We start from the raw sequence: 27,377 nt of genomic DNA, 5'->3' as shown, positions 1-27,377 counted from the left end.
CCCCACATTGCACTTAGTAGTAATGGTTTTTTAATCTCTTATAGTCTAAAATCATTCCTCACCTTTTTTTCTCTTTAACAACAATGACATTTTTTTTTTAAATCCAAGCCAGTTGTTTTGGAGCATGTCTCTCAGTCTGGATTTGTCTGATTGTTTTCTCATGATTATATTAAGATCAAGCATCTTTGGCAAGAAGATACACAGGTGATGTTGGGTCCTTCTCAGTGTGTCTCTCTGCAGTCCCAGGAGGGTCACTCTCTACTACTGGTCATATTAAAGTTGATCACTCGGTTAAGGTGATATCTGTCAGTTTTCTCCACTGTGACGGTACCTTTAAGACTTGGTACCATAGTGAATAAATATGCTGGGGTGTGATTCTTTGTGACCACGTGAATAGCCTGGTTCCTCACAACCCGGATTTGGCATCCACTGCCGATCCCTGCCTGCAGCAGTTATTATAGTAGGGAGTTATTACAATTACCCTCCCCCATTTATGAATGGGCATTCTGCCGTAAAGACGAACTTTCCCTCACTCTCAGTTCTATGCTTCTGGAGTCCCCTCACCTTGCTTTAAGAAAATAAAAGTTGAAAGAGAGAAGGAGAAAGGATCTAGTGAGAAGGGCATATCTGGAGAAAACTATGCTGTGACCCCCATAGTTGGGGAGTAGATAGGCTTGGGAGCTGACTCATGTCTGGCACATCTAGAGCTGGAGAAGTGGGCTGAATCTCTACGGTGCAGCCAGGAGAGTGTAGCCTCCCTGGGGGCGACCGGAAGGGCAACTGTGAATGTTTGCCGTGTGGGGTCATCTTGGGTCTGTTCTCTAGGAGGACAGCCTCCTTGGAGGGTGTGGGATAGAGCTGGACACCCAGAGCCACTAGGAGAGGGCTCAGGGGAGAAGCGGAAAGTAGAGGAATAGAGAAGCCAGCCATGCCCCATCTCACTACCCACTGCTGCAGGTGTTCAGCCTAAGCAGGTCCCAGCTAGGAAAGGGAAAGGAATTTGAGTTTGGAGCTTTGACTGAGATCTCTAGAGGCTGTGTTTACAATCTAAAAGGGTGTCAGGACTGTCTATTACCCAAGAGTGGGCAGAAAAGCTGTGGGACCAGTCTGAGTTTTCATCAGGGCCAAGTTTTCATTGTTCCTACTGAATGTAAAGGGCTAGCGGGAGATTAAAAAATAAAGCTGGGTTGTAATTACATTATAACGAGTATGCTTGTTCCACATACTATTTACATATGTTTAAATACCTAATTTTAAATTGATCTGACTTAAATTACACATGAAAAAATTAACTCTTCCATTAATTTCAGAAAACAAATTTGTTTGCTTTATAATACCATTATGTCCAATATAATTGGAAATTCAGGAAAACCTTGTGTGCTAAAGATTCAGATCTCCACAAATAACAGAATAACGCTCTTGGTCACCAGTATGAAATGTGTACACTACACACAGACATCCCTTGTACCTCGCAAACCCTCCCGAGGTATCTGAGGACTTTTGAAAGTGTCACTTCTATTTTGGGGAGTAATTGTTTGTCAGTGTTCAAACACTAGAAAAGATGATAAGCCACAAAACCTCGACCTCTGCAGTTTGAACTTTATCCATCCATTCTAAATGCATTTTTATGTTAGGTTTTATTTATTTGTTTTAAATACTGAAAGGTGACCAGTGTGACTAGCTTCAATGAAACCAATCATACAAAATTAATAACTAAATGAGATCCTTTTAGACAACTTTCTGAAACCCTAGTAGAGTCAATACAGAATTTATTTATACAAGAAAATTCATTTTTTGTTGTTGTTATTTTTTAAAGGCCAATGGACCAGAAGGTCTGGGCACAGGAAAGCAGTAGAAAGAAGAGGAAAGTTTAGTATTATCAATATCTTCCTTTACTTGCATGAAAAAAGAAAATGTATCACTCACATGGAAAATGGAAGTATATTTGGTGATGGAATGAACCAAATTACCCCTAGAAATGAGTGCATAATAAGACAAGAGAGAAAACAAAATGACATAAGAATGCACACAAAACTTAACAGAAAGCAAAAAGAGGAGATATGGGGACCAAAAAGAAAAATTGGGGAAGGGAAAAAGAAGGAAATTTTATTTCTCCCATCCATTTCCCCTACTTCCTTCTCAAGCACAGTACAAATCTCACAAGCCCCTCCTCAAAACATAATGTCATCATACCACACTCAGGATGGCCCAGAAGAGAACATTATATAGTAAAAATACTCAGGTCTAAAACCTGCCTCATTCATTTATTCGTATTCAACTAATATTTTTGAGTGCCTGCTATACACTAGACATTGTTCTTGGTGCATGGGATAGACAAGAGAACAAAATAGACAAAGATCCCCATCCCTGTGGGACACAGTTGTTCTAGCAGGAGAGACAGGAAATAAACAGTAAAACAATAAAAATTAACTTATATAGACTATTAGAAGATGATAAGTGTCATGGAATAAAGAAAAAGTAGAACAGGGTAATGAAAATGGGAATGCTGGGAGTCAGTCAGGAGTGGTCACTGAAAAGGTAGAGACTTGAAGGAGTAAAGTGAGTAACTGGGAGGGAGATAAGGATAGTGTTTCTGGCTGTAGAAACAGTGCAGAGGCCCTGAGATGGGAGCATCCTGCTGTGTTTGGGGAACATCAAGGACACCAGAGTGGCTGCAGAAGGTCAGGAAGGAGGAGTGCAGAAAAAGGTGAGTTTAGAGAGATTACAGGGTCCAGATCTTTTGGGACCCTCCAAATTTTGGACAAAGAAGTGATGTGATTTGACTTACATTTTTAAAGGATCCCTTTGGCCTGGAATTAAAATAAATTATAAAGGGGCAAATGTAGGAGCAGGGAGACACGTTAGGAAATAACTTTAGGGATTCCCCTGGCGGTCTAGTGGTTAAGAATCCCCGCTTCCACTGCAGGGGGTGTGGGTTCAATCCCTGATCCCTGGTCAGGGAACTAAGATCCCGCATGCCGCGAGGTGTGGCCAAAAAAAAAAGAAAGAGTTGTAACAATCTAGGTGAGAGATATAATGGCTCAGACAAGGGTGCTAGCTGTGGAAGTGTAAAAGTGGTCTGATTTAGAGAAATATTGAATGTAGAGCCAGAAGTTCCTGATGGATTAGATGTGGGTGTAACAGAAAGAAAGGAGTGAAAAATGATGCCAAGGTTTTTGACCTGAGTCAACAGAAGAATGGAGCTGCCAGCAACTGATATGGGGAATACCATAGGTGGAGCTGGTTTGTGGGGGAAGATCGGGGGTCTGGGTTTAGCCATCTTGAGCTTGAGATGTTCATGAGACATCCAAATGGAGATGTTGAGTAGGCAGTTGGACACTGATTCTGAAACTCAGGAGACAGTCTTGGGATGGAGATGCAAATTTGGAAGTTGTCTGCATGTAAATGGTATTTAAAGCTTTGAGAATTGATAAAACCACACAGGGAGTAAAAACAGAAAGACAGAAAAAGCAATAAAAGGACATAGAAAGAAAGGACCAAGGACTGAGCCCTGGAGATTCCAGTATTAGGAGGTTGGGAGGAGGGGGAGAAGAGTGTGATGCCCAAGGAGCAGGTAAAGAAAACATATCAAGGAAGAGGAAGTAATCAACTGTATCAAATGCTACTGATGGGTCAAGTAAGATGAGAACTGTGAATTGTCCATTGGTGTTAACAGTGTGGAGATCGTCAATAACTTTGACAAAGAGTGGTTTGGGCGAAACAGGGAGTGGGTGAGGAAGTGAAAGCCATCTAATCTCTGAGTCTCAGTTTCCTCATTTGGAAAACAGTGAGGAAACCTCTTGATTTAGGATGACCAAGTAATATATTTCTGCTCCTTTCTCTTAAAAAAAAAAAAATAACATACAAGGAACAGAAATAGAAACTTCCTTTCTGATGAAAGTAGCAGACAACTGGAAACCTGGACCAATATATATGAAAGTGGAAAAGGGATGGAGGAATGGTAAATGACTTAGCAAAACTGAGGAAAGATTTATTTAAAGTGCCCACAAGAAGCAAGTTAATTTGTACCACACAACCTCCGAATGGTTAAGGCATGAGAGGCACAAATGTCACAGAAGATGGGGGTGAGGTGGGAGCTAGAAACAAGGCAGTTTTTCAAAAAACTATACAGAACCATTAGAGCTCCATATCCCCAGGTCTGCAGGCAGGGTCCTGCCTTTCCCCTCCAGTGAAGGAGGCAAGAGATACATTACCTCGAGAAATTGGGTTGAGAGGCTCTAGACTGAGGGGTACCAGATACAGAGGAAGGTGAGGCCAGGCTGGAAAAAAAAAGAATTATGAAGTTTGAGATCCCCAGACCTCTCCTCTCACTTACCTCCAGGTCACTAACAGCCAAGTTACACTTTCCCCAGGCAGAAAATAATAGACTATTTCTCTGGAGAAAATAAACTATCCCAGAAAAAAAAAAAAATCTACATTGTGTGGAAGAAAATCCCAGTGGGAAAAGGTGACAAGTGCCCTAACTTCTCCCACAGTGACAAATGCCGTCCACACACAATTTTAGCACTTTATTCTTAAATGTGAACGGAAACCCAAGAATCACCTGACATTCAAAGAAAGCTACTGATGAAAAAAAGAGACCTCAAGTAAGTAGAAGAAAAGAAAACAGACTAATGCAGAGAGATATAAGAATGTTCAAAGAAACTATAATTAATATACTTGATGAGATAAGAGAAGATATGGCATCAATTAAATAAGAACAGGATGAAAGAGAGAGCAAGAACAGCATAGAACTAGAAAAAAAAACCTTAGCCATTAAAAAATATAATGGCTAGGGCTTCCCTGGTGGCACAGTGGTTGAGAGTCCACCTGCCGATGCAGGGGACACGGGTTCGTGCCCCGGTCTGGGAGGATCCCACATTCGGCGGAGTGGCTGGGCCCGTGAGCCATGGCCGCTGAGCCTGCGCGTCCGGAGCCTGTGCTCCGCAACGGGAGAGGCCACAACAGTGAGAGGCCCGCGTACCGCAAAAATAAATAAATAAATAAATTTTAAAACTGGGCCAAGAAAATAATATGTACATATTATTGAGAAATGTAGAGGTTAATATCAGAAAAAACAGCTACATATGTTGGAAGTGGTTACCACCTCTGGCGTGCAGGCAAAGTCAAAAGACTGCTGCTTTTTGTTACAAGCCTTTTGGCATCGACTCTTTAAACACTGCAAGTGTTACTTTGACATGTGTTACTTTGACAAAGCTAGAGATTAGAACAATAACCACACATACACACAAATGAGATAAAAATGCCAGTGGTATTGAGTTGTCAACATTAACTATGATATCATGGCTGTCCAAGTCCAGGCATAGTCCTGGGGATTTAGAAATACACAATCAATACTAGCTTTCCTACCCCAGATTCCATGATCAGAAGCCAACCCATTTCTCACTGCATCCTTCCAAAAACACGCCAGCACCAGAGACCCACCCACCATTTCCTAAACTAGCTGTGCTGAGCCAGACTCCCTCCCTCGGTGGCCTCCAAAGCAGGCTGTGCCAGATAACCCTTTGCAGGATGAAAAGAAAACATAATTTCCACTTACTTTATATCATTATTTTTAAAGTTTCTATTTGCTGTATATGTTTTACTTTTTCTATTTTTAAACTATCCACTGGTATAATTTCAGACATTAAAAAGTAGCAAAAATAGTACAAAAGACTCCTATATACCCCTTACCCAGATTCCCTGTTAGCATCTTACATTACCATTGTGTAAGTATCAAAATCTGGAAATTTACATTGACACAATAATATTGTATAATCTATGGATCTTATTCATATTTCTCCAATCATCCCATTAATATCCTTTTCTGGCCCAAATCCAACTCAAAATCACATGTTGCAGTTCACTGTGATGTGTCTTGGGCTACTTTAAGCTGGATTAGTTGCTCATTCTTTCTTTGTCTTTCATAATTTTGACACTTTAGAATACTATTAGCCAGTTATTTTGTAGAATGTCCCTCAGTTGGAGTTTTTCAGATGTTTACTAGTGATTAAATTCAGGTTAGGCATTTTTGGCAAGAGTACCACAGAAATGATGTTGTGTCCTTTTTGGTGTATTACATCAGGGGTGCATACTGTCTATTTTTCCCATTAGTGATGATGTTAACTTTGCTCACTTGGTTAAGGTGATTTCTCCATTGTAAAGTTACTTTGTAAAGTTACTATTTTTCCTTTAGTATATACCTTTTCCTTTAGTATGTATTAGGTATGTGTGTGTATTCATATATCACTCCAATGAGTATCTTTGGGGGAGACACTTCAAAATTATGCAAATATCTTATTTCTCATCACATTTTGCCTACTTGATTTTAGTACTCTTCAATGATTCTTGCCTGAAACTAGTACTGTGGTGTTTGCCAGATGGTGATTTTTCTATTTCCATCATAATTTCTGCTGGCATTATACTGTAGGGAAGAGAGTTCCCTTCTCCCCATTTATTTATTCAGTTACTTAATAATTTTATTCAGTTATTTATATCAGTATGAACTCGTGGATTCTGATTTTTTTCCAAAGATTTATGATTCATTACTATCATTATTTTGTTGCTACAGTTATCCCCAACATGGCCATTTGAAGCATCTTTGACAGGTCTTTTGTGTTCTTTTGGCATGTCTCCATCTTTTTTCTTTTTTAAGGACTTATTTTGCTTCCCAGCACAAGGTGTTCCAAGCTCACCTGTGCTTTCCCCAGCCCTGTAATCAGCCATTTCTCTAAGGAGCCTTGGTTCCTTTTAATTGAAGCCAAGATGTGGGTGCCATTATATATATTTTATAACGTATTAGCTTGGTAGTACAGGTACTTACTTTATATATTAACCAATGTATCTTTGTTTAATTGATTGGAAAGCATAATAAATATTTTTGAAAAGCAGTGCTCTTTGTTTAAAAAACACTGCTCATTGCTTCCTTAGCCTGGGAAGCCGTGGTGGGATTAACAGTTCTCCCTTCTCACCTGTACCGCACGATCGATGCCTCTTTCTCTATTTAGCACTTACCTTTTCCGGCCTTATGTCGTAGATGGTAGTTTACTCAATCGTCTGTGTCTATCCTTCAACTTCCTATATTGAAGGAGGTTCATATGTAAAAGTTGAATGGCAGTGAAAGCCAAGCAGGGAAGAGAGACTGTCCATAGTGTTGCTCTGTCCCAGAGGAGCACCAGGTGGTCACACACACACTGGGCAGCCACGCATATAAAGGGCATGCTCTCAGAAAACAGAGAAAGCTTTCTGTGGTTCCCAGAGGAGCCCTGTAGTTAGCATTTAACTTCATAAATGTAACTGTGATGCTCTATCACGGCTTCCGGGTCCACCTTGCTGGATACAAGTCTGTCATTTATAACTTGCCCAAGTGTTCTCTGTGGTTAAAAGCAGAGGAGAGGGACTTCCCTGGTGGCGCAGTGGTAAAGACCCCCCCTGCCAATGCAGGGGACACGGGTTCAAGCCCTGGTCCAGGAAGATCCCACATGCCGCGGAGCAACTAAGCCTGTGTGCCACAACTACTGAGCCTGTGCTCTAGAGCCCACGCGCCACAACTACTGAAGCCCACGTGCCTAGAGCCCATGCTGCACAACAAGAGAAGCCACCGCAATGAGAAGTCCGCGCACCGAAATGAAAAGTAGCCCCTGCTCGCCACAACTAGAGAAAGCCCGTGCGCAGCAACGAAGACCCAACGCAGCCAAAAATAAATTAATCTATTTACAAAAAAGCAGAGGAGAGCCAGATTGCTTACTTTCAAATCCTGACCCCGACACTTACTAGCTGGGTAACCTTGAGTAATTTACTCCCCTTTGTTGTGCCTCAGTTTCCTCATGTGCAAAACAAGATAATAACAACAACAGACCTATGCTATAATAAGGTTGTTGTGCAGATGAAATGCGTTAATATACATAAGGTGTTCAGAACAAAACCAAGTACATTGTACGTGCTAAATTAGTGTAAATTATTCTCATTAATACTCCAGAAGACAGAAGACCTTTATGTCTGTGAGGGAGCCTCATAAAATGTGGCATGGAAATATATAAAACTTCAGGGCATAACAAGGGCTCTGTGTCTAATTAAAGAGGGACAACTCATTCCACCTTTTCAGTCACTGACCCCCTCTCCCTGCTCTTTGCCTCACAGCCAGGCATGCATTTCCCCTGAAGCACAGGAAGTGTGCTGTGTGTGGATAAGGTGGCTGTGGGTGGCTGAGGGGAGTCGGACAAAAGCCACAGAGTAGACAGGAGACTTTCCTTTCTTGGCAGTTTTACTCAAAGATTTATAAAGAAAAATATTATTGTTTTAAAGCAAATGCTTTATTACGGTATAGAATAGAGATTTGCATAAATTTCTATGGTAAAGCCAAGCCTTCTAATAACATATGCTTTTGTGTCCACTTTAGTGGGTCACATGATAGGAATGTTTAAGAAGCACCATCTTACCGTGAAACACATTGATAAATCTTCCGTCAGCATAAAATTGTAATGGAGAAAATTGGGAGAAACAGCCATCTTTGGGTGGGGGGGTGGAAAAGAACCTCAGAAATGGGAAAGCCCCCCCCCCCGCAAAAAAAAAGAGATTAAGAGTCCTAGATACAAGCAGACAACTGTGGAACAGTGAAGTAGGTACTAGGAGAAGAAGGTGGGTGTCCCTGTGGACAGGGCAGCCTCCTCTACAATGGCTTTTGCAGTGAATGTTGCCCAGCCACTACTGGGCCTGCCTTACATTTGAACATAACAGAGCAGAAGGTGCCTCATTTTAAAATATTAACAGAGTGAGTAGCTCCTCTTTTTACCAAGTAGTTCACTGTTGAAAAGCTGAGAAAATGATTCCACTCTACCGTGTCAAGTTTAAAGTTGCCTTTTGTTTAGTTACCAGATACCTGGCAAATACAGATAAGTGCTGCGGAGCCAAAATGGATTTGGGGCTGCCAGTGAGTTGCATCTGCTGTAGGGTAGAGGTTTTAATATCATTAAGATTAAGACAGCATCTCCTTCCAGACACCTCCCATGGTAGAACCAGGAAGTAAAGCCAGCTCTACACTTTCAAAGAAGCAATAAAGATTGCCTCCTGTTACAGCATGAAACTGGATTTGCCAGTAGAAAATCTCATTAGGGTAAATATTTTTTACTCTTATCAATCCTCTGCCAAGTTGGCTTGCTTTATTCTTTCCTCCAGAAGATAGAATTCCTTTCAAAATAAAGCCTGTCCCAAGAAGCTGATACACACTTGTATAAATAAAAAGCTCCAGATAGTATAATAGAATAAGAAGCTTCATGTCAACTTTCCACATCTGTCTGTCTGACCAATGAGGATGACAGTCACACAGTTTAAAAGATCAGAAACTCGGGCTTCCCTGGTGGCGCAGTGGTTGAGAGTCCGCCTGCCAATGCAGGGGACACGGGTTCGTGCCCCGGTCCGGGAAGATCTCACGTGCCGCGGCGCGGCTGGGCCTGTGAGCCATGGCCGCTGAGCTTGCGCATCCAGAGCCTGTGCTCCGCAATGGGAGAGGCCACAACAGTGAGAGGCCCGCGTACCACAAAGAAAAAAAGAAAAGATCAGAAATTCAAGGCTTGAGTCAGGTAATCTACAATGCAATGACAGATGCTCCCAAATATAAGAACAACCACTGATAATGGATACAGAAATATTAGGCACCATGTAGAATGGGTGGATTTGGGTTAAATTTATTTTTTAGTATCTCAGTGAACATTTAGAAAACTATTCTTTATCGAGTGTTTTGCATAATACATTTCCTTTTGATATGTCTATATAATTTATGTACTCAAATAGCAGAATCAAAAGAGTGGGCATAAAATATACAAATATGGATGAAAAAGGGAAAAAGATACTCTGTTTCATTTTGTTTGAGCATGGGGCTGGTTTAGGAGGAAATGTGCAAACCTGGCTTCATCAAGTTTTTAATCTCTTTGAGCTTCAATTGCTTCAAATGTAAAATGGAAATGTAATAATACCACCGCATAGGACTGCAGTAAAACTCGAATGCAGTAATGTTGGTAAAATGCCCAGCACGGAGCCCAGCACATAGTAGGCACTCAATAGAGTTAGGTCTCTCCCTGGACCCTCTGTTGTTGGTGTGCCCAGCAAGACCCTGTCTGAGAATAGTGAAAATTGTTGGTTGTCTGCCCAGCAGACATCCCTCCTCAGGTATCCACATTTTCATGTGGGTGATGACCCTTCCCCAGACTGCCAATTGACCCAGAGGAAGGCTGCTTCCTTTCCTTTTGCTGGACCTCGTTCCAAGGTGGGCTCTGGGTTGTGTTAAACTTATCAGCCCATCTTTTCCTTAGCTGGAGTCACTGGTTCGTGTGACCAAAGCAGCCTAATTAGAGTGAATCTCAGGGGTCTTGGAATACTGAGGCAAAAGGGCCCTGCTCAGTATGGATAAAAAACCACATGGCCATAAATACTACTGAGAGCCACCCTAATGCGACAAGGGAAACCAGCCTGGGGATAGCAGAGCAGAGAGTTAGAAAAAAGCTGATCCTCAACAACTTGGTTCTCTTTTATAATTTAAGGACTTTCAACTGAGTTTTCAATAACTTACTCCATAAAAAAAGCCCTGAAACCTAACTGATACACTAAGAAGTTTGAAACATCCTCATTTCTCAGTGAGGAAAGCTACAACCCACAGCTCAAGAGGATTGCAAAATAAAAAGCTAATAATTCTCAAATCTTCAGACTTTTTATATATTATAGCTGACTGAAGGGTATCTGTAACTTCTATCATATCTTTCTATGTGTTGCTGATATGTTTTATTGTCATATACCAGAATTAACGTCTACCATAATTGTTTCTGATACATAAGAATCACTTCACTTTAGCTATTCTAAAGTTAGAATAAATTGGTTCTATCAAATAAATCTACAAGGCAGATTAATTTCCTTGTTTATTTCTGCATACATTTTGTAGATCATTCATCCTGGTACATTCACTGGAAAAAAATCAGATGTTCACGGGAATGTCATCTATGGAAAGGATAAGCAGCTAGTAACAACTGCTTTGAGAATTTCCTAGGACATTGCTGTAGCCTGAATGTTTGTGTCCCCGCAAAATCCATATGTTGAAACTTAACCCCCAAAATGATGCTATTAAGAGGTGGGGCCTTGGTAAGTGACTAGCTCATGAGGGTGGAGCCCTCATGAAAGGGATTAGTGCCCTTATAAAAGAGAACCCAGACAGCTCCCTCACCTCTTACACCATGTGACAACAAAGCGAGAAGGTGGCCTGTCTATGAACCAGGAAGAGAGCTCTCACCAGATAACAAATCTGCCAGAGTCTTGATCTTGGACTTCCCAGGCTCCAGACTGAGAAATGAATGTTTGCTGTTTAAGCCATCTATGGTATTTTTGTTACATGTCTATGGTATATTTGTTACTGCAGCCCAAATGGACTAAGACAGCCATATTCTATGATAAAATTTGTGGGACTTAATTGACAAGAGCAAAACGTTAAAAATTTTAGAAAAAAGAATCTTTTTCCAAATTTTAATGTTTTTAATTTATGTCAGAGGGATATAAATTAAATGTGGGATATCCCGCATTTGAATATGGGGAATGCTCATATTCAAACTACTAAGCCTTTTTTAAAGGTTGACTAATAAGATTGTCAAAGGAAATCCCAGATGTCAAAGGAAACAAACCATTGATGATATAACTTTTAGCTTCACAAATGAATATATAAGTGAGGTATCTAGGAAATATGCTCAAGCCTGGAGTTTTATAGTTCATTTAGATTTCTTTCTTTAAATTTGTTTGTTGCCTTGCTCCAGACAAAATTTAAGGCAACGGGTTTACTTATTCTCATTTTGAATGTTTTTAAATGAATTGGAATGCATTCCCCTGTTCACAAATCCTATAGAATTTGACCTATGCAGGAAGAGCACTGTACTCTCTGCTCCTCATAAATGCTGCCTCCCTTTCATCAGGACAGAAATCACCTCTTTAATTACCATTTAGTATTAACCAACAGAAGAATTACAAACTGATAGGTTGGAATCATCAGGTTTTAGCAGGAAATAGTGGGCACCATGTTTAGATTATGTTCAGAGAAGAGGTGCAAAATTTTTTTTTAACATCTTTATTGGAGTGTAATTGCTTTACAATGGTGTGTTAGTTTCTGCTTTATAACAAAGTGAATCAGCTATACATATACATATATCCCTATATCCCCTCCCTCTGCGTCTCCCTCCCACCCTCCGTATCCCACCCCTCTAGGTGGTTACAAAACACTGAGCTGATCTCCCTGTGCTATGCGGCTGCTTCCCACTAGCTATCTATTTTACATTTGGTACTGTGTATATATGTCCATGCCACTCTCTCACTTTGTCCCAGCTTACCCTTCCTCCTCCACGTGTCCTCAAGTTCATTCTCTATGTCTGTGTCTTTATTACTGTCCTGCCCCTAGGTTCTTCAGAACCATTTTTTTTTTAAGATTCCATATATATGTGTTAGTGTACGGTATTTGTTTTTCTTTCTGACTTACTTCACTCTGTATAACAGACTCTAGGTCCATCCACCTCACTACAAATAACTCAATTTCGTTTCTTTTTATGGCTGAGTAATATTCCATTGTATATATGTGCCACATCTTCTTTATCCATTCATCTGTCGATGGACACTTAGGTTGCTTCCATGTCCTGGCTATTGTAAATAGTGCTGCAATGAACATTGTGGTACATGACTCTTTTTGAATTATGGTTTTCTCTGGGTATATGCCCAGTAGTGGGATTGCTGGGTCGTATGGTAGTTCTATTTTTAATTTTTTAGGAATCTCCATACTGTTCTCCATAGTGGCTGTATCAATTTACATTCCCACCAACAGTGCAAGAGGGTTCCTTTTTCTCCACACCCTCTCCAACATTTATTGTTTGTAGACATTTTCATGATGGCCATTCTGACCAGTGTGAGGTGATAACCTCATTGTACTTTTGATTTGCATTTCTCTAATGATTAGTGAAGTTGAGCATCCTTTCATATGTTTGTTGGCAATCTGTATATCTTCTTTGGAGAAATGTCTATTTAGGTCTTCTGCCCATTTTTGAATTGGGTTGTTTGTTTTTTTGATATTGAGCTGCATGAGCTGCTTGTATATTTTGGTAATTAATCCTTTGTTAGCTGCTTCGTTTGCAAATATTTTCTCCCATTCTGCAGATTGTCTTTTCATCTTGTTTATGGTTTCCTTTGCTGTGCAAAAGCTTTTAAATTTCATTAGGTCCCATTTGTTTATTTTTGTTTTTATTTCCATTTCTCTAAGAGGTGGGTCAAAAAGGATCTTGCTGTGATTTATGCCATAGAGTGTTCTGCCTATGTTTTCCTCTAAGAGTTTCATAGTGTCTGGCCTTACATTTAGGTCTTTAATCCATTTTGAGTTTATTTTTGTGTATGGTGTTAGGAAGTGTTCTAATTTCATTCTTTTAAATGTAGCTGTCCAGTTTCCCCAGCACCACTTATTGAAGAGCCTGCCTTTTCTCCATTGTATATTCTTTCCTCCTTTATCAAACATAACGTGACCATATGTGCATGTGTTTACCTCTGCACTTTCTATCCTGTTCCATTGATCTATATTTCTGTTTTTGTACCATGCTGTCTTAAATACTGTAGGTTTGTAGTAGAGTCTGAAGTCCGGGAGCCTGATTCCTCCAGCTCTGTTTTTCTTTCTCAAGATTGCTTTGGCTATTCAGGGTCTTTTGTGTTTCCATACAAATTGTGAAATTTTTTGTTCTAGTTCTGTGAAAAATTCCATTGGTAGGTGGATAGGGATTGCATTGATTGTGTAGATCTGATATGAGAATTGCTACTCCAGCTTTCTTGTGATTTCCATTTGCATGGAACATCTTTTTCTATCCCCTCACTTTCAGTCTGTATGGGTCCCTAGGTCTGAAGTGGGTCTCCTGTAGACAGCATATATACGGGTCTGGTTTTTTTATCCATTCAGCCAGTCTATGTCTGTTGGTTCGAGCATTTAATCCATTTACATCTAAGGTAATTATCAATATGTATGTTCCTGTTACCATTTTTGTAATTGTTTTGGGTTTGTTATTGTAGGTCATTTCCTCCTCTTGTGTTTCCTGCCTAGAGAAGTTCCTTTAGTATTTGTTGTAAATGTGGTTTGGTGGTGCTGAATTCTCTTAGCTTTTGCTTGTCCGCAGAGGTTTTAATTTCTCCCTTGAATCTCAATGAGATCCCTGCTGGGTAGAGTAATCTTGATTGTAGGTGTTTCCCTCTCATCATTTTAAATATGTCCTGCCACTCCCTTCTGGCTTGCAGAGTTTCTGCTGAAAAATCAGCTGTTAACCTTATGGGGATTCCCTTGTATGTTATTTGTTGCTTTTCCCTTGCTGCTTTTAGTATTTTTTCCTTGTATTTAATTTTTGATAGTTTGATAAATATGTGTCTTGGCATGTTTCTCCTTGGATTTATCTTGTATTAACTATTTATAGTTGATTAACTATTTCCTTTCCCATATTAGGGAAGTTTTCAACTATAATCTCTTCAAATATTTTCTCAGTCCCTTTCTTTTTCTCTTCTTCTTCTGGGACCCCTATAATTTGAATGTTGGTGCGTTTAATGTTGTCCCAGAGGGCTGTCCTCAGTTCTTTTCATTCTTTTTTCTTTATTCTGCTCTGCGGTAGTTATTTCCACTATTTTATCTTCCAGGTTACTTATCCGTCCTTCTGCCTCAGTATTCTGCTACTGACCCCTTCTAGAGAATTTTTAATTTCATGTATTGTGTTGTTCATCATTGTTTGTTTGCTCTTTAGTTCTAGGTCCTTGTTAAATGTTTCTTGTATTTTCTTCATTCTCTTTCCAAGATTTTGGATCATCTTTACTATCATTATTCTGAATTCTTTTTCAGGTAGAGTGCCTATTTCCTCTTCATTTGTTTGGTCTGGTGAGTTTTTATCTTGCTCCCTCATCTGCTGTGTATTTGTCTGTATTCTCATTTTGCTTAACTTACTGTGTTTGGGGTCTCCTTTTCACAGGCTGCAGGTTTGTAGTTCCTGTTGTTTTTGATGTCTTCCCCCAGTGGGTAAAGTTGATTCAGTGGGTTGTGTAGGCTTCCTGGTGGAGGGGACTGGTGCCTTTTTTCTGGTGGATGAGGCTGGATCTTGTCTTTCTGGTGGGCAGGACCATGTCCGGTGGTGTGTTTTGGGGTATCTGTGACCTTTTTATGATTTTAGGCAGCCTCTCTGCTAATGGGTGGGGTTGTGTTCCTGTCTTGCTAGTTGTTTGGCATGGTGTGTCCAGCACTGGAGTTTGCTGGTCGTTGAGTGGAGCTGGGTCTTAGCATTGAGATGGAGATCTGGGAGAGCTTTCGACAATTGATATTACGAGGGGCCAGGAGGTCTCTGTGGACCAATGTCCTGAACTCGGCTCTCCCACCACAGAGGCTCAGGCCTGACACCCAGCCGGAGCACCAGGACCCTATTAGCCACATGGCCAGGTACGTGGGGAGTTTCTTGCCTTTTGGGAAGTCTGAGGTCTTCTGCCAGCATTCAGTAGGTGTTCTATAGGAGTTGTTCCACATGTAGATGTATTTTTGATGTATTTGTGGGGAGGAAGGTGATCTCCACGTCTTACTGCTCCTCCATCTTGAAGGTCCTCTCTCCAAACTCCAGAATTCCACACTCCAGAGGCCCTCCTTTCAACGTGCTGCCCCTCCGCTTCTGCCTAAATGACGAATCTCTATTTACTTTACCACTCTGTTCTGACAGCATGTTACAAGTGGAGTGGGTACTGAGGGGTGTAGCTGGACCCCCAAAATCCCAGCATTCCCTTCGGGACTCCACCAACATGGCAGCACCCATGTTGCAGTTCTTTACCTCAGGCAGGTGGTTTGGTGCCCCAGGTCCTTCAGGAGTCTTGCCCCTGCGGCTGCTGCATGAGGCCCACTCTCAAGAGGTGCAATTTTATGATCCATATTCTACATTATTTCTTGGAGTGTCAGCAGGTGAGAAGCTGGAAAGACTTGACGTAGTGATAAGAGGATTACAGAGAAATAATGAGGATAGTGAAGTATTGAAAGATAAGAAAGCTATTCATTGCCTGAAGCAAGTCACTTGGCCATTCTTATCTAAATGCAAAATGAACATTTGCTGTCTTGCCAGGATTAAAGAGCACATGTCTGGTGCAGGAAGAAATAATATTAAAAGTATACAGCATCAAGTAGCCTCCCCCTCTGTAGTGGGGAGCTGAACAAGGAATGAGCAGAATCCCCAGGACAGCCTGTGTTTGCCTGTTGGAAAAAAAAGCACAGCATTCAGATCTTTACTGCAGGGAGCTTTCCTTATTTGCAAGTTCTGCAAATGGGATTTTTAGGTTCTGGAGTTTTATTCAGTTTGAGACAAGGTGAAAGATGGAGCGGGAGGGTGGCATCACAGGGGAAGGTAGGAAAATGTCACAGAACTCAAACAAGTCCAAATAAATTGTCTCTCAACCCTCACCTCCACCCACTGATTCTTTTAAGGTAGGGATTGAGCTAAAGACGGCCAAACCTTTTTTAACCAGTCCTACACAGGTGGCCTAGTACCTCACTTCGGAACTTAGGGGTACTTACCAGCTACTGCTTTTGTTCAGGACCTTTGGTCTTTAGGTAAAAGTGAGGCTAAAAATGTCCCACTTCAATAACCTTTTCTATGTTTCAGAAAAAGTTTCGGAAATCACATCTGGGCAATTTCAAAGGCTCAGTTCAAACTGTCGGGTCAGGGAAAACCAGTGTGTCAGAGCAGAGAGGCTGAGGACCCTGTGCCCTTAGAGAGGGTGTTCTGGGAAGCTTCAGGGTGAGGTTGGTGTATTGTCCTTGGAGACACACAGCTCTATTCTGGGGTGAGAATTTGGAACAAGGTTTAATTTCTCCAGATAGGAGAGGTTTTACTGACTTGGCTTGGTATGTGTAATCCTTCCTAGTCTCTTGAATGTGGTCTGTTCTGATAGAGAATCATTTTGGCCATCGCCCTGACCCAGAAAGCTTATTCCTAGCAAACTATCTTGTGAAGACCACTCTGTTTCTAAGCTTCAACAGGTCACACACAGACTCAAACCCATTTTTTGGTTCTTTTTTCAAAGAATCATCAGATTTGAGGTCTTTCTTCAAGGAAGCAAAAAGATAGCTCACATTTCCCAAGTCATTCATATACATCATGAACTATAAGTCATCGGCGTATGAAATGCAAAGGGATGGAGAGACCCACACACAAGGCATCGTACATTCACAAATACACAATGAGGTCAATTAAGTAAATGCCCTGTTATTTTTTCGTCCCCAACCCACCTTCTTCCACAGTGTACTATGCACAAAGCCTTCCAGGATGACCACTTCTAGCTTCAAAGCTAGAAGTGGCCTTACCGACTATCTGCTGAGAAGCTGCCCAAGTGGCCTTTTTGAGTCTCAGGTTCCTCATCAATAAAATAAGGATAAAGATATTACCCACCTAAACAGTTATTATAAAGATTACCTATATCTCAATTAATATCAGTCTGTTCATTTGTGTTGAAGAAACTGAGATTCAGCAAGGTTGAAGAACATGTCCAAGTTCATGACAATGATGGGACAAAACCCAGAGTCTCCCGTGTGGTCTGGAAGGCAGATGGAGTCTTCAGACAGTCGGCAAACCTTTAAGGATAAACATGGCATGACTCCATTTATGGTTATGAGTTTCCATTCCAGTGAGAAAAGGTGGTCCTCTATCTCCAGATAGTGGAGCACTGAGAGAGGATTCTCCACAGCCATGATGGTAAATGACTGATGAATATCCAAGAGGAATCCTCTAAGCCACAAAGAGGCACAATTATAAACCACCACCACCACAAGCTTCTGAAGTTAAAGTAAATAAACAGCTGAAGTTAGATAAATAACAAACAAACAACTGGTCTGGAGTAAAAATTGTACCCGTGTCTAGACGTGTTTTTATTAGTGTTTATGACTCCTCTGTTGAAACCAAGTCTCTGCATTCTACCAGTGCCCCAGCCTCCACATGGTCCCCTCCCAGTAAAAAAGATCAACCATTTTTGACCTTTAAAAGTGGAAATTGCGTTTAGTTAAACCTAATATTTGTGAATTAACCTATAACATGTTAGTGTTTTAAAGTGGTGCTTTGCTGTGTTAGGGAATCTTCTTTCTTTTTTAAATTATGAAAGTATGATAACACATTTACAGGGGACTTGAAAAATATAGAACAAAGTTACATACAGTTCCACTACATATTACAATTATTATTTTGTGTATTTACTCTCAGCATTTTGTAAGCATATCTGAAATATTTATAATTGTTAACAATATTCAAGTTTTTAATTATTCCTTAAAACAATGAACTCCTAGCCTGTTTCCTTATCTAGAGTAAGAGGAAACTACACTGAATTATCTCTAAGGTTTCTTTTGTTTTCATCATTTTGTGTCCATGTGGCCAGATTAACTTGAGTACATTGGAGCTGATAAAAACACTAATTTCTGCATATTTGTATCTTTAGTCCCTATGATTTATTGTTCATGCAGTATAACCACTTGCGTACAACTTTCAAAGTTCTAGGGAACATTTCACATGTAAAAGGCTTAATGTGAGCAGCCATTTTTTTGCATGAGAGCCAACTGAAAAAATAAACAAGTTTATCAACAAATTTCTTTCACTCAAAATAAATAGTTTTATTAAGTCCTTTCACATAAAATACATATTTTTAAACAGATGACCTATGTTACTGAAAAGAATATCAACTTTTTTTTTTTTTTTTTGGTAACTAAAATGTTAGAATCTGAGCTTATTTGAGAAGAAATAACCAGGGCCACATCCTGCTTACTTGTTACTCAGTTTGTGTTACTCTTTCAGATTCACAAATTGGTCTTCTCATATCATCTCATGTCAAGCTTTGAAAGAATTACACAGGATCAATACAGACTCACTTTACAGATGGGAAATTGGGATACTCAGAGAAACAAAGTTGACTTGCAGCTTTTATAGAGGCCAGCTTTCTGACAGGAGTCCAGGGAATAAGAGAGAGTGCAGGCTGCCTGGGGGCTGTGGGTTATATAATAATGATTTCAACCTGGAAAGGAGTGCACAGGAAGGATTTAACCAAGTTTTCCCATAGTTTAGAAGTGTTTCTCAAACACTGAGATTTGAGAGCTAACGAACATAATACAAAGGCCCAGGATCATTGAAGTAGACTAGAACTTGGACCTCTGCATTTTCTTCAAATTCCTCTAATTCATACTAAAGTGTGTATGTGCTTGTGTGTGTGTGTACATGCATGCATGCATGTCACAGTGACTGTTTGCATATGTACTAAAGCAAATAAAGGTTAAAGTATAGCATGAAGCGCTAAGATTAGATGACAAAGCAGAAGAGGAAATATGGGAGGAAGTTGATACTCACTGACATGGCTTACTTGGGGATGATATAAAGCAGTGTTTCTCAACCTTTAGTCTGTACTAAAATTGCTTGGAGAGCTACTTAAAACAGAATGCTGGGGCCTACCCATGTCCAGAATTTGTAATTCTGTACATCTGGAGTAAGACCCTAGGATATGCATTTCTACCGGGTTCCAGAGGTTGCTGCTGGTGGTCTAGGGGCCATACTTTAGGACCAGCCGTGTAGACAAGCACAGCGAGCGGCCCTGAACCCTGGCTGCACACTGGAATCATCTGGGATGAGACTGATGCCCAGCCTCACCCCCAGAGATTCTGATATAATAGAACTTCCGTGGAGCCTGGATAGTGTAGTTTTCAAAGCTCCCCAGGTGTTTTAATGTGCAGTCAGGGTTGAGAACCACTGGTGCCAAGGCTTCCTGGAAAAGCTGGCGAGTCTGGGCTCCAGGAGCCACATTCAGTCCTGAGTTGCCGGATTTAATCAGTTTGTTTGTCTGCATGTCCTTTCCCAGGGGCAGGTGAAAGCAATGCACTAAATGATCTTCCTAAGGGCCTTTTCCCCACTCAGTATCGAGGCTCTGACTAGGATGCTTTAAAAACGCATTTACGTGATGTACAAGTAAAACAAGCATTCAAACTCAGTTGATTTTTTTTCTTAACAATGCTGCCCTCTAGTGTCCTTTTGGTAGAATTATGTTAAAAACCCACCCCAGCTATCAGTACAGTTATTTCCTATTATGCTAGATAGCTAAAAACTTGGGGGATTTTTCTCTGACATTAAAAAAAAAAAAAAAAGAAGTGGGAATTCCCTGGCGGTCCAGTGGTTAGGGCTCCACGCTTCCACTGCAGGGGGCACAGGTTCAATCCCTGGTTGGGGAACTAAGGCTCTGCATGCCCATGTGAGGAAAAAAAAAAAAATTGAATATGCATTAAATTCAGTTTTACTTTGTGGCAATGTGAATCTCTAACTGTGGCCTCTACATTCTCTGCATTCCTCCCTGCATTCCGTGCTGCAGCCTTCTCCTCCCAGACTCCTTTCTGCATTCCACCAGCCCTTTCCTGCAGAGTCAGTAGCCAAACAAATCACGGAGCAAAGAAATTACCCCTCAGCTAAAGTACCTGGGGCATAAGGGCATCTTGCATAGGCTCTTCCACGCTCAGAACTGTTCCTTCTCACCTTTTCCTCACTTTCCACCTCTTTTTCACTTGGTTGATAGTTTATTGAGAATTGAATTCATCAAACAGGGGCTCCCCTGTCTTCCTATGATGAGTTCTCCAAACCTCCTGAGGTCCCACCATCTTGCCAGAAGTGTCCTTCCCACCCCCAGGAGTGTTGTTCTCCTCCATCTCCCTGTGTCAAGTCTCTCTCCCTCCATACTCCCCAACCCTCTAGCCCACATCCTCAGTAACTCCCCTATCTAGATCACTCCCAGTGGCATACAGGCTTACTCTTACATCTTCCAGTTTTAAAATAAAACTCTCCTTTGACTCTAAGTACCCCTTCAGCTGCTGCCCTCTTTCTCTGCTCCATTCATTTCCTAACTTGAGTCTACCCAGGTTGTCTCTAACGCCTTCCCTTCCCCACGCCCATTCTACCACTGGCTCCAGCCTGGCCTTGGTCCCAACGCACCACAGACACTTACAGCACTCTTTTCATGGTCTGCAGCGACCTCCCTGTCACACAGCCAAATCCTGTGGACGCTGTTTTGTGCCCTTCTGACTCGAATGCTCCTGTGTTCCAGTCCTCGGGCACAGCTCCTTCTGCAAGCACTCCCTATTCTTGATTCTGAACTGTCCCCCCATCTGGCTTCCTTCCTGCCCCTCTGGCTGCAGTGACCTCTCCCCGACTCCTGCTCTGGCTCTTAGAACCTCTACTCTTTTCTCTGGGCAGACTTCCCTTTTATAGTCTCATCCACTTCCATGGATTTAAATACAGTTAAAGACTGGTAATTAATAAATAGCTCGCTTCCAGCCCAGGTTGTTCACCGTGTCATTACCCAGTTATCTCCACTCGACATCTCCCCTCAGTCTCTCACAGTCATCTCCATTTTTGGTGTGTCCAAGGGGAGACCCTGGCTCTTCCTCCCAAACCTGTTCCTCGCTCAGTCTCCTGCATCTCGGTGAATGGCCAGTTATCTGGGAGATCGCCTTCATTCCTCCTCGTCCTCACTTGCCACGTTCAGTCCATCTGCAAGTCTAGGGGATACTACCCCCCAAACAGATTTTGATCCATTCATGCCTCTGTCTTTGCTACCACCTCCCGATTCCAAGCCCCCTCAATTCCTGCCTGGAGTACTGCAATACCTTCCTAAAGATCTTCCTGCTTCCTCCAGCCCCCCTCCAGCCCCACAGCACGGTCAGATAGTGTTCTGAAATGTTCACTGCATCGTCATTTCCTTACCTAAAAATGTTAGTGACTTCCCATCAAGCCCTGAATAACAGACAAATAACACGGTTTGCCCTCTCACGGTTTGCCCTCTGCCAACTTCATCCTGTAGCCCTGTCCTGCTTCCTGACTCAGCTTCCATGGCTTCCTGATTGCGGGAACTCACCAAGCTCTGTCCAGCCTCAGGGCCTTTGCACGTGCTGCTCCAGTGGCCTACAATCCTCCTCCACTGTTCTTCACCTGACTGGCCCCTATTTATTTTTTGTGCCTAAACATTACTCCTCAGGGAGACCTTCCTTAACCAACTAAAATCGGGTCTTCCCTCTTATTCCCTATCTCAGCCCCCTATTGGTTTTCTTCATAACATGTCACATTTTGTAATTACCTACTTGTTTACATCTCCATGTTCTCTACTCAATTCAGAACTCAAGGAGCTTTGTATCTGTTTTACTCACAGATGAGCCCAGTGCCTGGCAAATATTAAGTTCTTAATACATGTGTGTGAAATAAGGGAATGAAGGTACAGGAGGAGTACCACCTCCACTCCACCTTACCTGCTCTTGCCAAGGCCTCGGGAGCTGCCGCATGGCCAAGCCACTGGCCAGTCCTGTGCTCACCTTACGTGATTACAGAATGGAGACAGGGGAGGCTCTCGGGCTCATTTTATTCTGTTAACCTCCTCAGTGTTTACCAACGTGTTTGATTTGCCCCAATATCCCCAACCCCCAGCGTAGCAGACGCCTCATAAATCCTGTTGACTGGATGAACATCTCAGCTCTGGGTGAAACAGGATGTGAAAGGAAAGGGAACTAGCACAACAATGGAGATCTCCAAAGAGAGAATACTTTGGGGCAGAGATTTAAATAATGGCTTTAGACTTTCAGAAATTTTAGCACAGGTACTCATTTCCATTTGTATAATAAAAGGAAAGAAAAGGTTTCATATAACCTTTTGTATCTCGTTTGCTTTATCAAGGGAGAACTATCTTCATAGATAGTTCTGAGTAATAAACTGATATTTAGAAGTCTTTCTCCAAGAAAGAAAAATATTTTCCTTATAAGCCAAGTTCTAGCTCTGTTGGGACTCTGGTGAGTAAAAGCATTCCCATCTTCCAGAGAAACCAAGGGCAATTTTAAATGGTTTACATAAGCCAAACAAGCAAGCAAGCTAAGACCCTAACCCTCGCTGTCTCGTTCCAAATCCCGTCCCTGATCAATTAAGACAGTGATTGCTGGTGAGAAATAAAAGAAGAACACATCTACTCAACTTGAGTTTGAGAAAGGATTTGATTCTTCTGAAGGACACGTAACCTACCAGATATTAGTGGGGCAAGAAAAGCCCGTGGCCTGCAACCCCTTGAAAATGTCAAATGACCTGGCATCCTGGGTATTTGGCTGACCTGCTTTATAGAAGAAATCCAACCGTGTCTGTGACTTATCACTCAATTGAACTTGAGGTTCTCCATGCTCCCTGGTTCTGCATCACATCGGCTGGTGCCAAGAAGATTAGCTCAGCTCCACCCCTCTGGGAAGGGGTTCATTCTCCTGTTTAGGATATATGATGTCAAGCTGAAAGAGGCTGATGAGCAAGTGGGGCGGGGCCACACGCAGGCCCCAGTGAAATGCATGACATGGGTGTCTTAGAATGAACTTTGGTCCAAAGTGGTCAAGGACAGAGTAGCCCATGCGGGCTGGGAGCCACTGTGGCTTTGGCTGTTTGTTCAGCATTTAATATGTTTATCTTTCTGCCAAACACATTGTTGTTGAGTCATCTCTATTAAACAGCCACCCTGAGTGAGTCTTAGCTCTGCAGATCCCACACACAGAGGCAGGCCTTCTATCCCCAATGACCCTCCATTCTACAAAGTGAAAACAAATGCTTTCTCTCACTTCTCACTTTAGTGAGCCCTTAAGGTCCCCATGTTCTGAAAGAGGTGAATCATGTGTTCTTTTATCCAGCCAGGAATCCTGAAGCGATAAAAGTAAAGGAAGAACTTAAAGTGGTCATTCTGTTTTTAATATCATTTCATGTTGTTGCTGCAATCTGAAAATGGAACGTCAGTTTACCCAAAAGTACCAACCACCTCCAAACTATCAATATTTTATGTTAGACTATTATGTTATCACCAGTGTCAAAGTAATTATATTAATCCAACAAATAATTGCATTAAATATCGAAGTTTGGGCAGGAAAAGGAAAAAAAAGACTATATAACTTTGAAAAGTATATGTAGTGCTAACCATTTGGCTTTCCATAGAAATCGTTCGAGCCATGACACATGTGATAAACCAAGGAATGGCAATGTACTGGGGAACCTCCCGCTGGAGTGCCATGGAGATCATGGTAATTTCATTTCTATTTTTAAATGGCCATTGAGTACCTATTATTGTTTGTTAGATATCATGTGTAAGTTGTAAGATCTTTTGCAAACTTTCTTCACAATCACAATGGCACTAGAATTCTATGATCAATTCCATCAGTAATAGAGATGGATATGGGGGGTGGATCTCCTCAGCTCAGAATACAGTAGGGAGGGTGCAGGTGTCTAACAGGAATTGTGCTTTAGCATGTTCTCTGGTAGTAAGAGAGTAAATTTCTCAGCTAACAAGACATATGAACACAATATTCCAGGGTTTTTTTAAATGTATTAAATAATGGTACTGTTCATAACATGCTAATTACAGATCATTTTTATATTATTATATTAGTTAAGTTTTATTTCTTTAGGAACCTAGAAATAGTCAAACTACGTTTTCTTTGTATTAGTCCATAATTCATACTTTGACTAATTTTCCCCGGACCTTACTCATTCCAGAACCTCTCAAAGAATAATAAGGATTCCCTGCATTGGTATTTCTTAGTGAAATTGATGGTCATAACTTTGCTTACTCTTTGGCAATCTGCATTCTTCTTGGTTTGTATTGATTTCACCAAGATGAAATTTTTTCATGCATACAGCCTTATTTCTCATCAGCTACAAATTCAGTTGCACTTTTATCTCCCCCTAGGAAGCCTACTCTGTAGCAAGACAATTCAACATGATCCCACCAGTCTGTGAACAAGCTGAGTACCATCTTTTCCAGAGAGAGAAAGTGGAGGTTCAGCTACCGGAGCTCTACCATAAAATAGGTAATCTTCACAATCAAATTTACTGATTATTTTTAACAACAGGACGATCAGTGATCCAGAAAAAAATGTTACTGAAGTGCTTTCCTAAATGTTCCTAATTAACCTAGGGGTTGTCAGCACTATGCATTCCAGAGACTGGAAGAATCAAAAGCGCCTGTACGTAACCTCCAGAGTATCACTCACGACAGCCAAGCAGAGCTGTCACTTGTGACTGGTGTACAAGCTGTACTCAGTAGGTGTTCAAAAAATGCATGTAGAATGAAGGGAAGAAATAATGAAGTTCCCCGTAACCAACAGTGCACGTTTGGTAGGTTTATAAAAATGAAGCACGATTGGCAGATGCCTGAACTGTAATGAAAAGATTTATGCTGATATTAGCTCACATATCTGGCCAGTTTTCCCCACAACTAACCAAGTCCTTTCTAAGCACCCCGACACTTTTGATCCCAGTTTGCAGAAGTAACTTTTTAAGGTTTTTTCTTCTGTAGGCGTCGGAGCGATGACATGGTCTCCACTGGCCTGTGGCATCATCTCAGGAAAATATGGAAATGGGGTGCCTGAAAGTTCCAGGGCTTCACTGAAGGTATTTTCCTCCACCTCTAGGAAAGGGTCTGGGGATAGGAGCAAGGGAAAAAAGGAGATTGAACAGAACAGTTCTGCAGCGGCCGGTGTCCCCTGGCCAGCTCCCCAAGCCCTCTGGAGGTCTCTACTTCTGGTCAGGCATCAGTGCAGAAAGTTCTCCTCTGGGGACCGGGGGAGATGCCCAGTGACCTGGTTGGATTCATAGACTCGAATTCCTACACTAATTCTATATTCAAGAAGGCATTTCATTCCTCCTTCGAAACTTAGGAAACGTAAAATCCCTTTTCTATATAAGAGGATCTAATTTTACTTTTCTTGACAAAACAAAATTTAAGCCATAGAGGTTTAATCCACATGTGGCAAACCGGTTGTAGTTGAATAGGTTTGAGTTCGGTTGACGTTTTTTAATATGTGAGGATGGGGAGTAAGGAGGGAGGGTTTGGGAAGCAGATACAGAGCCAAGCCTCTGTCACGGGGGCTCAGGGCTGGCATTTGCAGAGATCAACTCCAGCTGCTGAGTCTTGCAGCTTAATTTCTTCTCTGAAGCATAAAGATATTTAAGATCATTGACATAAAGTTACCTCCATTCAGAAGATCTTGATGATTAATTTACTGGAGGGTACTCCAAAATCTCTCCTTGTTAATAACAACATGTCTGTTTTTTAAAACTTGAGAGAATGTGTAATATCATTAGAATCACAAATTACTCTGTAACGTCTAGGGAGAGAACACAGGCATTTTCAAAGTTCACACATGCCAAAGGCCCCAAAGAGGAAGCAGAAGTCTGACACAGCCTCTTGTCTCCATCAGCACAAAGTCAGCACAAGGACAACTCAAGTTAAGCCCAAACCAGCGACCTTTTAATCAGTGTGGCTGGAACCACCGTGTGCTTCCCTAATCAGGACCTTCTCCAGACTCTAGGTCTATCACTTTTCTCTCTGCTGTATCAGTTGACCTATTAGCTTGCTTGTTCTCTAAGATAATACAACATAAACATTTCCTAAAACATGGTGACATGGTCCTGCTTCTAGTTTTGCATTATTACACTAATTATCCTAGAATATTATATAGGGTCTTGTTTCTGAAAAATGGAAGGTTTTGAATAAGTCAGCAAAGAAAAACGAAAAGCATCTTAGGAAAGAAGGGATAAAAGGTGGATGGCAAGAAAAGAGTGAAGAAAGAGAAGCATTGAAAATTGTGATTTTGCTGAGCACCTACTATGTGCCAAGCACCAGGCTAAGTGTTTTTATTCATCTCCTTTTTTCCTCACAAAGATAAATGGATACAGATGGCTTTTAGCCAGTTGTAGCCAAGCATGTTGTCTTACAGTCTTTCAGAGACTTTGTGAAAAACTCAAAGTGCTTCCATATATACCAGGTGTTTGTTCCAGACTATCCTTATAAGAGGGTAAACCTTTTCCAGATGCAGAAACTGAGCACAAAGAGATTAGATAACAATCCAACAGCATAAACTCATAATAGAAAAAGTTAATAGTAGAACCCAGGTCTCCTGGCTCTCAGTGCATCTCCCTAAAGGCATTTTTGTTTCCCTCCAAACTCAGGTTTTTAAAGGAGGAAGAAGTAGCTACTACACTGTATTTGAAGTATATGACTGGCTGATCTCCATCACTATTTGAGAAAAGCTTACAAACAGCTGAAAAGCTTTTAAAAATGCACTAACGAGGGCTTCCCTGGTGGCGCAGTGGTTGAGAGTCCGCCTGCTGATGCAGGGGACACGGGTTCATGCCCCAGTCTGGGAGGATCCCACATGCTGCGGAGCGGCTGGGCCTGTGAGCCATGGCCGCTGGGCCTGTGCGTCTGGAGTCTATGCCCTGCAACGGGAGAGGCCACAACAGTGAGAGGCCCGTGTACCGCAAAAAAAAAAAAAAAAAAAAAAGTTTTTG

At 41.5% G+C, this 27,377-nt stretch overlaps 1 protein-coding gene across 5 annotated transcripts in view; it reads left to right on the top strand.

The window, feature by feature from the left end:
- The window catches only part of KCNAB1 (potassium voltage-gated channel subfamily A regulatory beta subunit 1), a 398,866-nt gene that overhangs the window by 353,402 nt on the left and 18,087 nt on the right, over positions 1-27,377 (top strand). For all 5 annotated transcript variants that reach the window (XM_024741206.1, XM_024741198.1, XM_024741216.1 and 2 more), the window contains 3 exons: positions 24,021-24,106; positions 24,772-24,892; positions 25,381-25,475. In XM_024741206.1, coding sequence (XP_024596974.1) covers positions 24,021-24,106; positions 24,772-24,892; positions 25,381-25,475 — 302 coding nt within the window. The remainder of the gene's footprint in view (positions 1-24,020; positions 24,107-24,771; positions 24,893-25,380; positions 25,476-27,377) is intronic.

This window comes from Neophocaena asiaeorientalis, unplaced genomic scaffold (genome assembly GCF_003031525.2).
Source record: "Neophocaena asiaeorientalis asiaeorientalis breed wild unplaced genomic scaffold, Neophocaena_asiaeorientalis_V1.1 scaffold556, whole genome shotgun sequence".
Lineage (NCBI taxonomy): Eukaryota > Metazoa > Chordata > Mammalia > Artiodactyla > Phocoenidae > Neophocaena > Neophocaena asiaeorientalis.
This window is presented reverse-complemented; position numbering and strand designations above follow the sequence as displayed.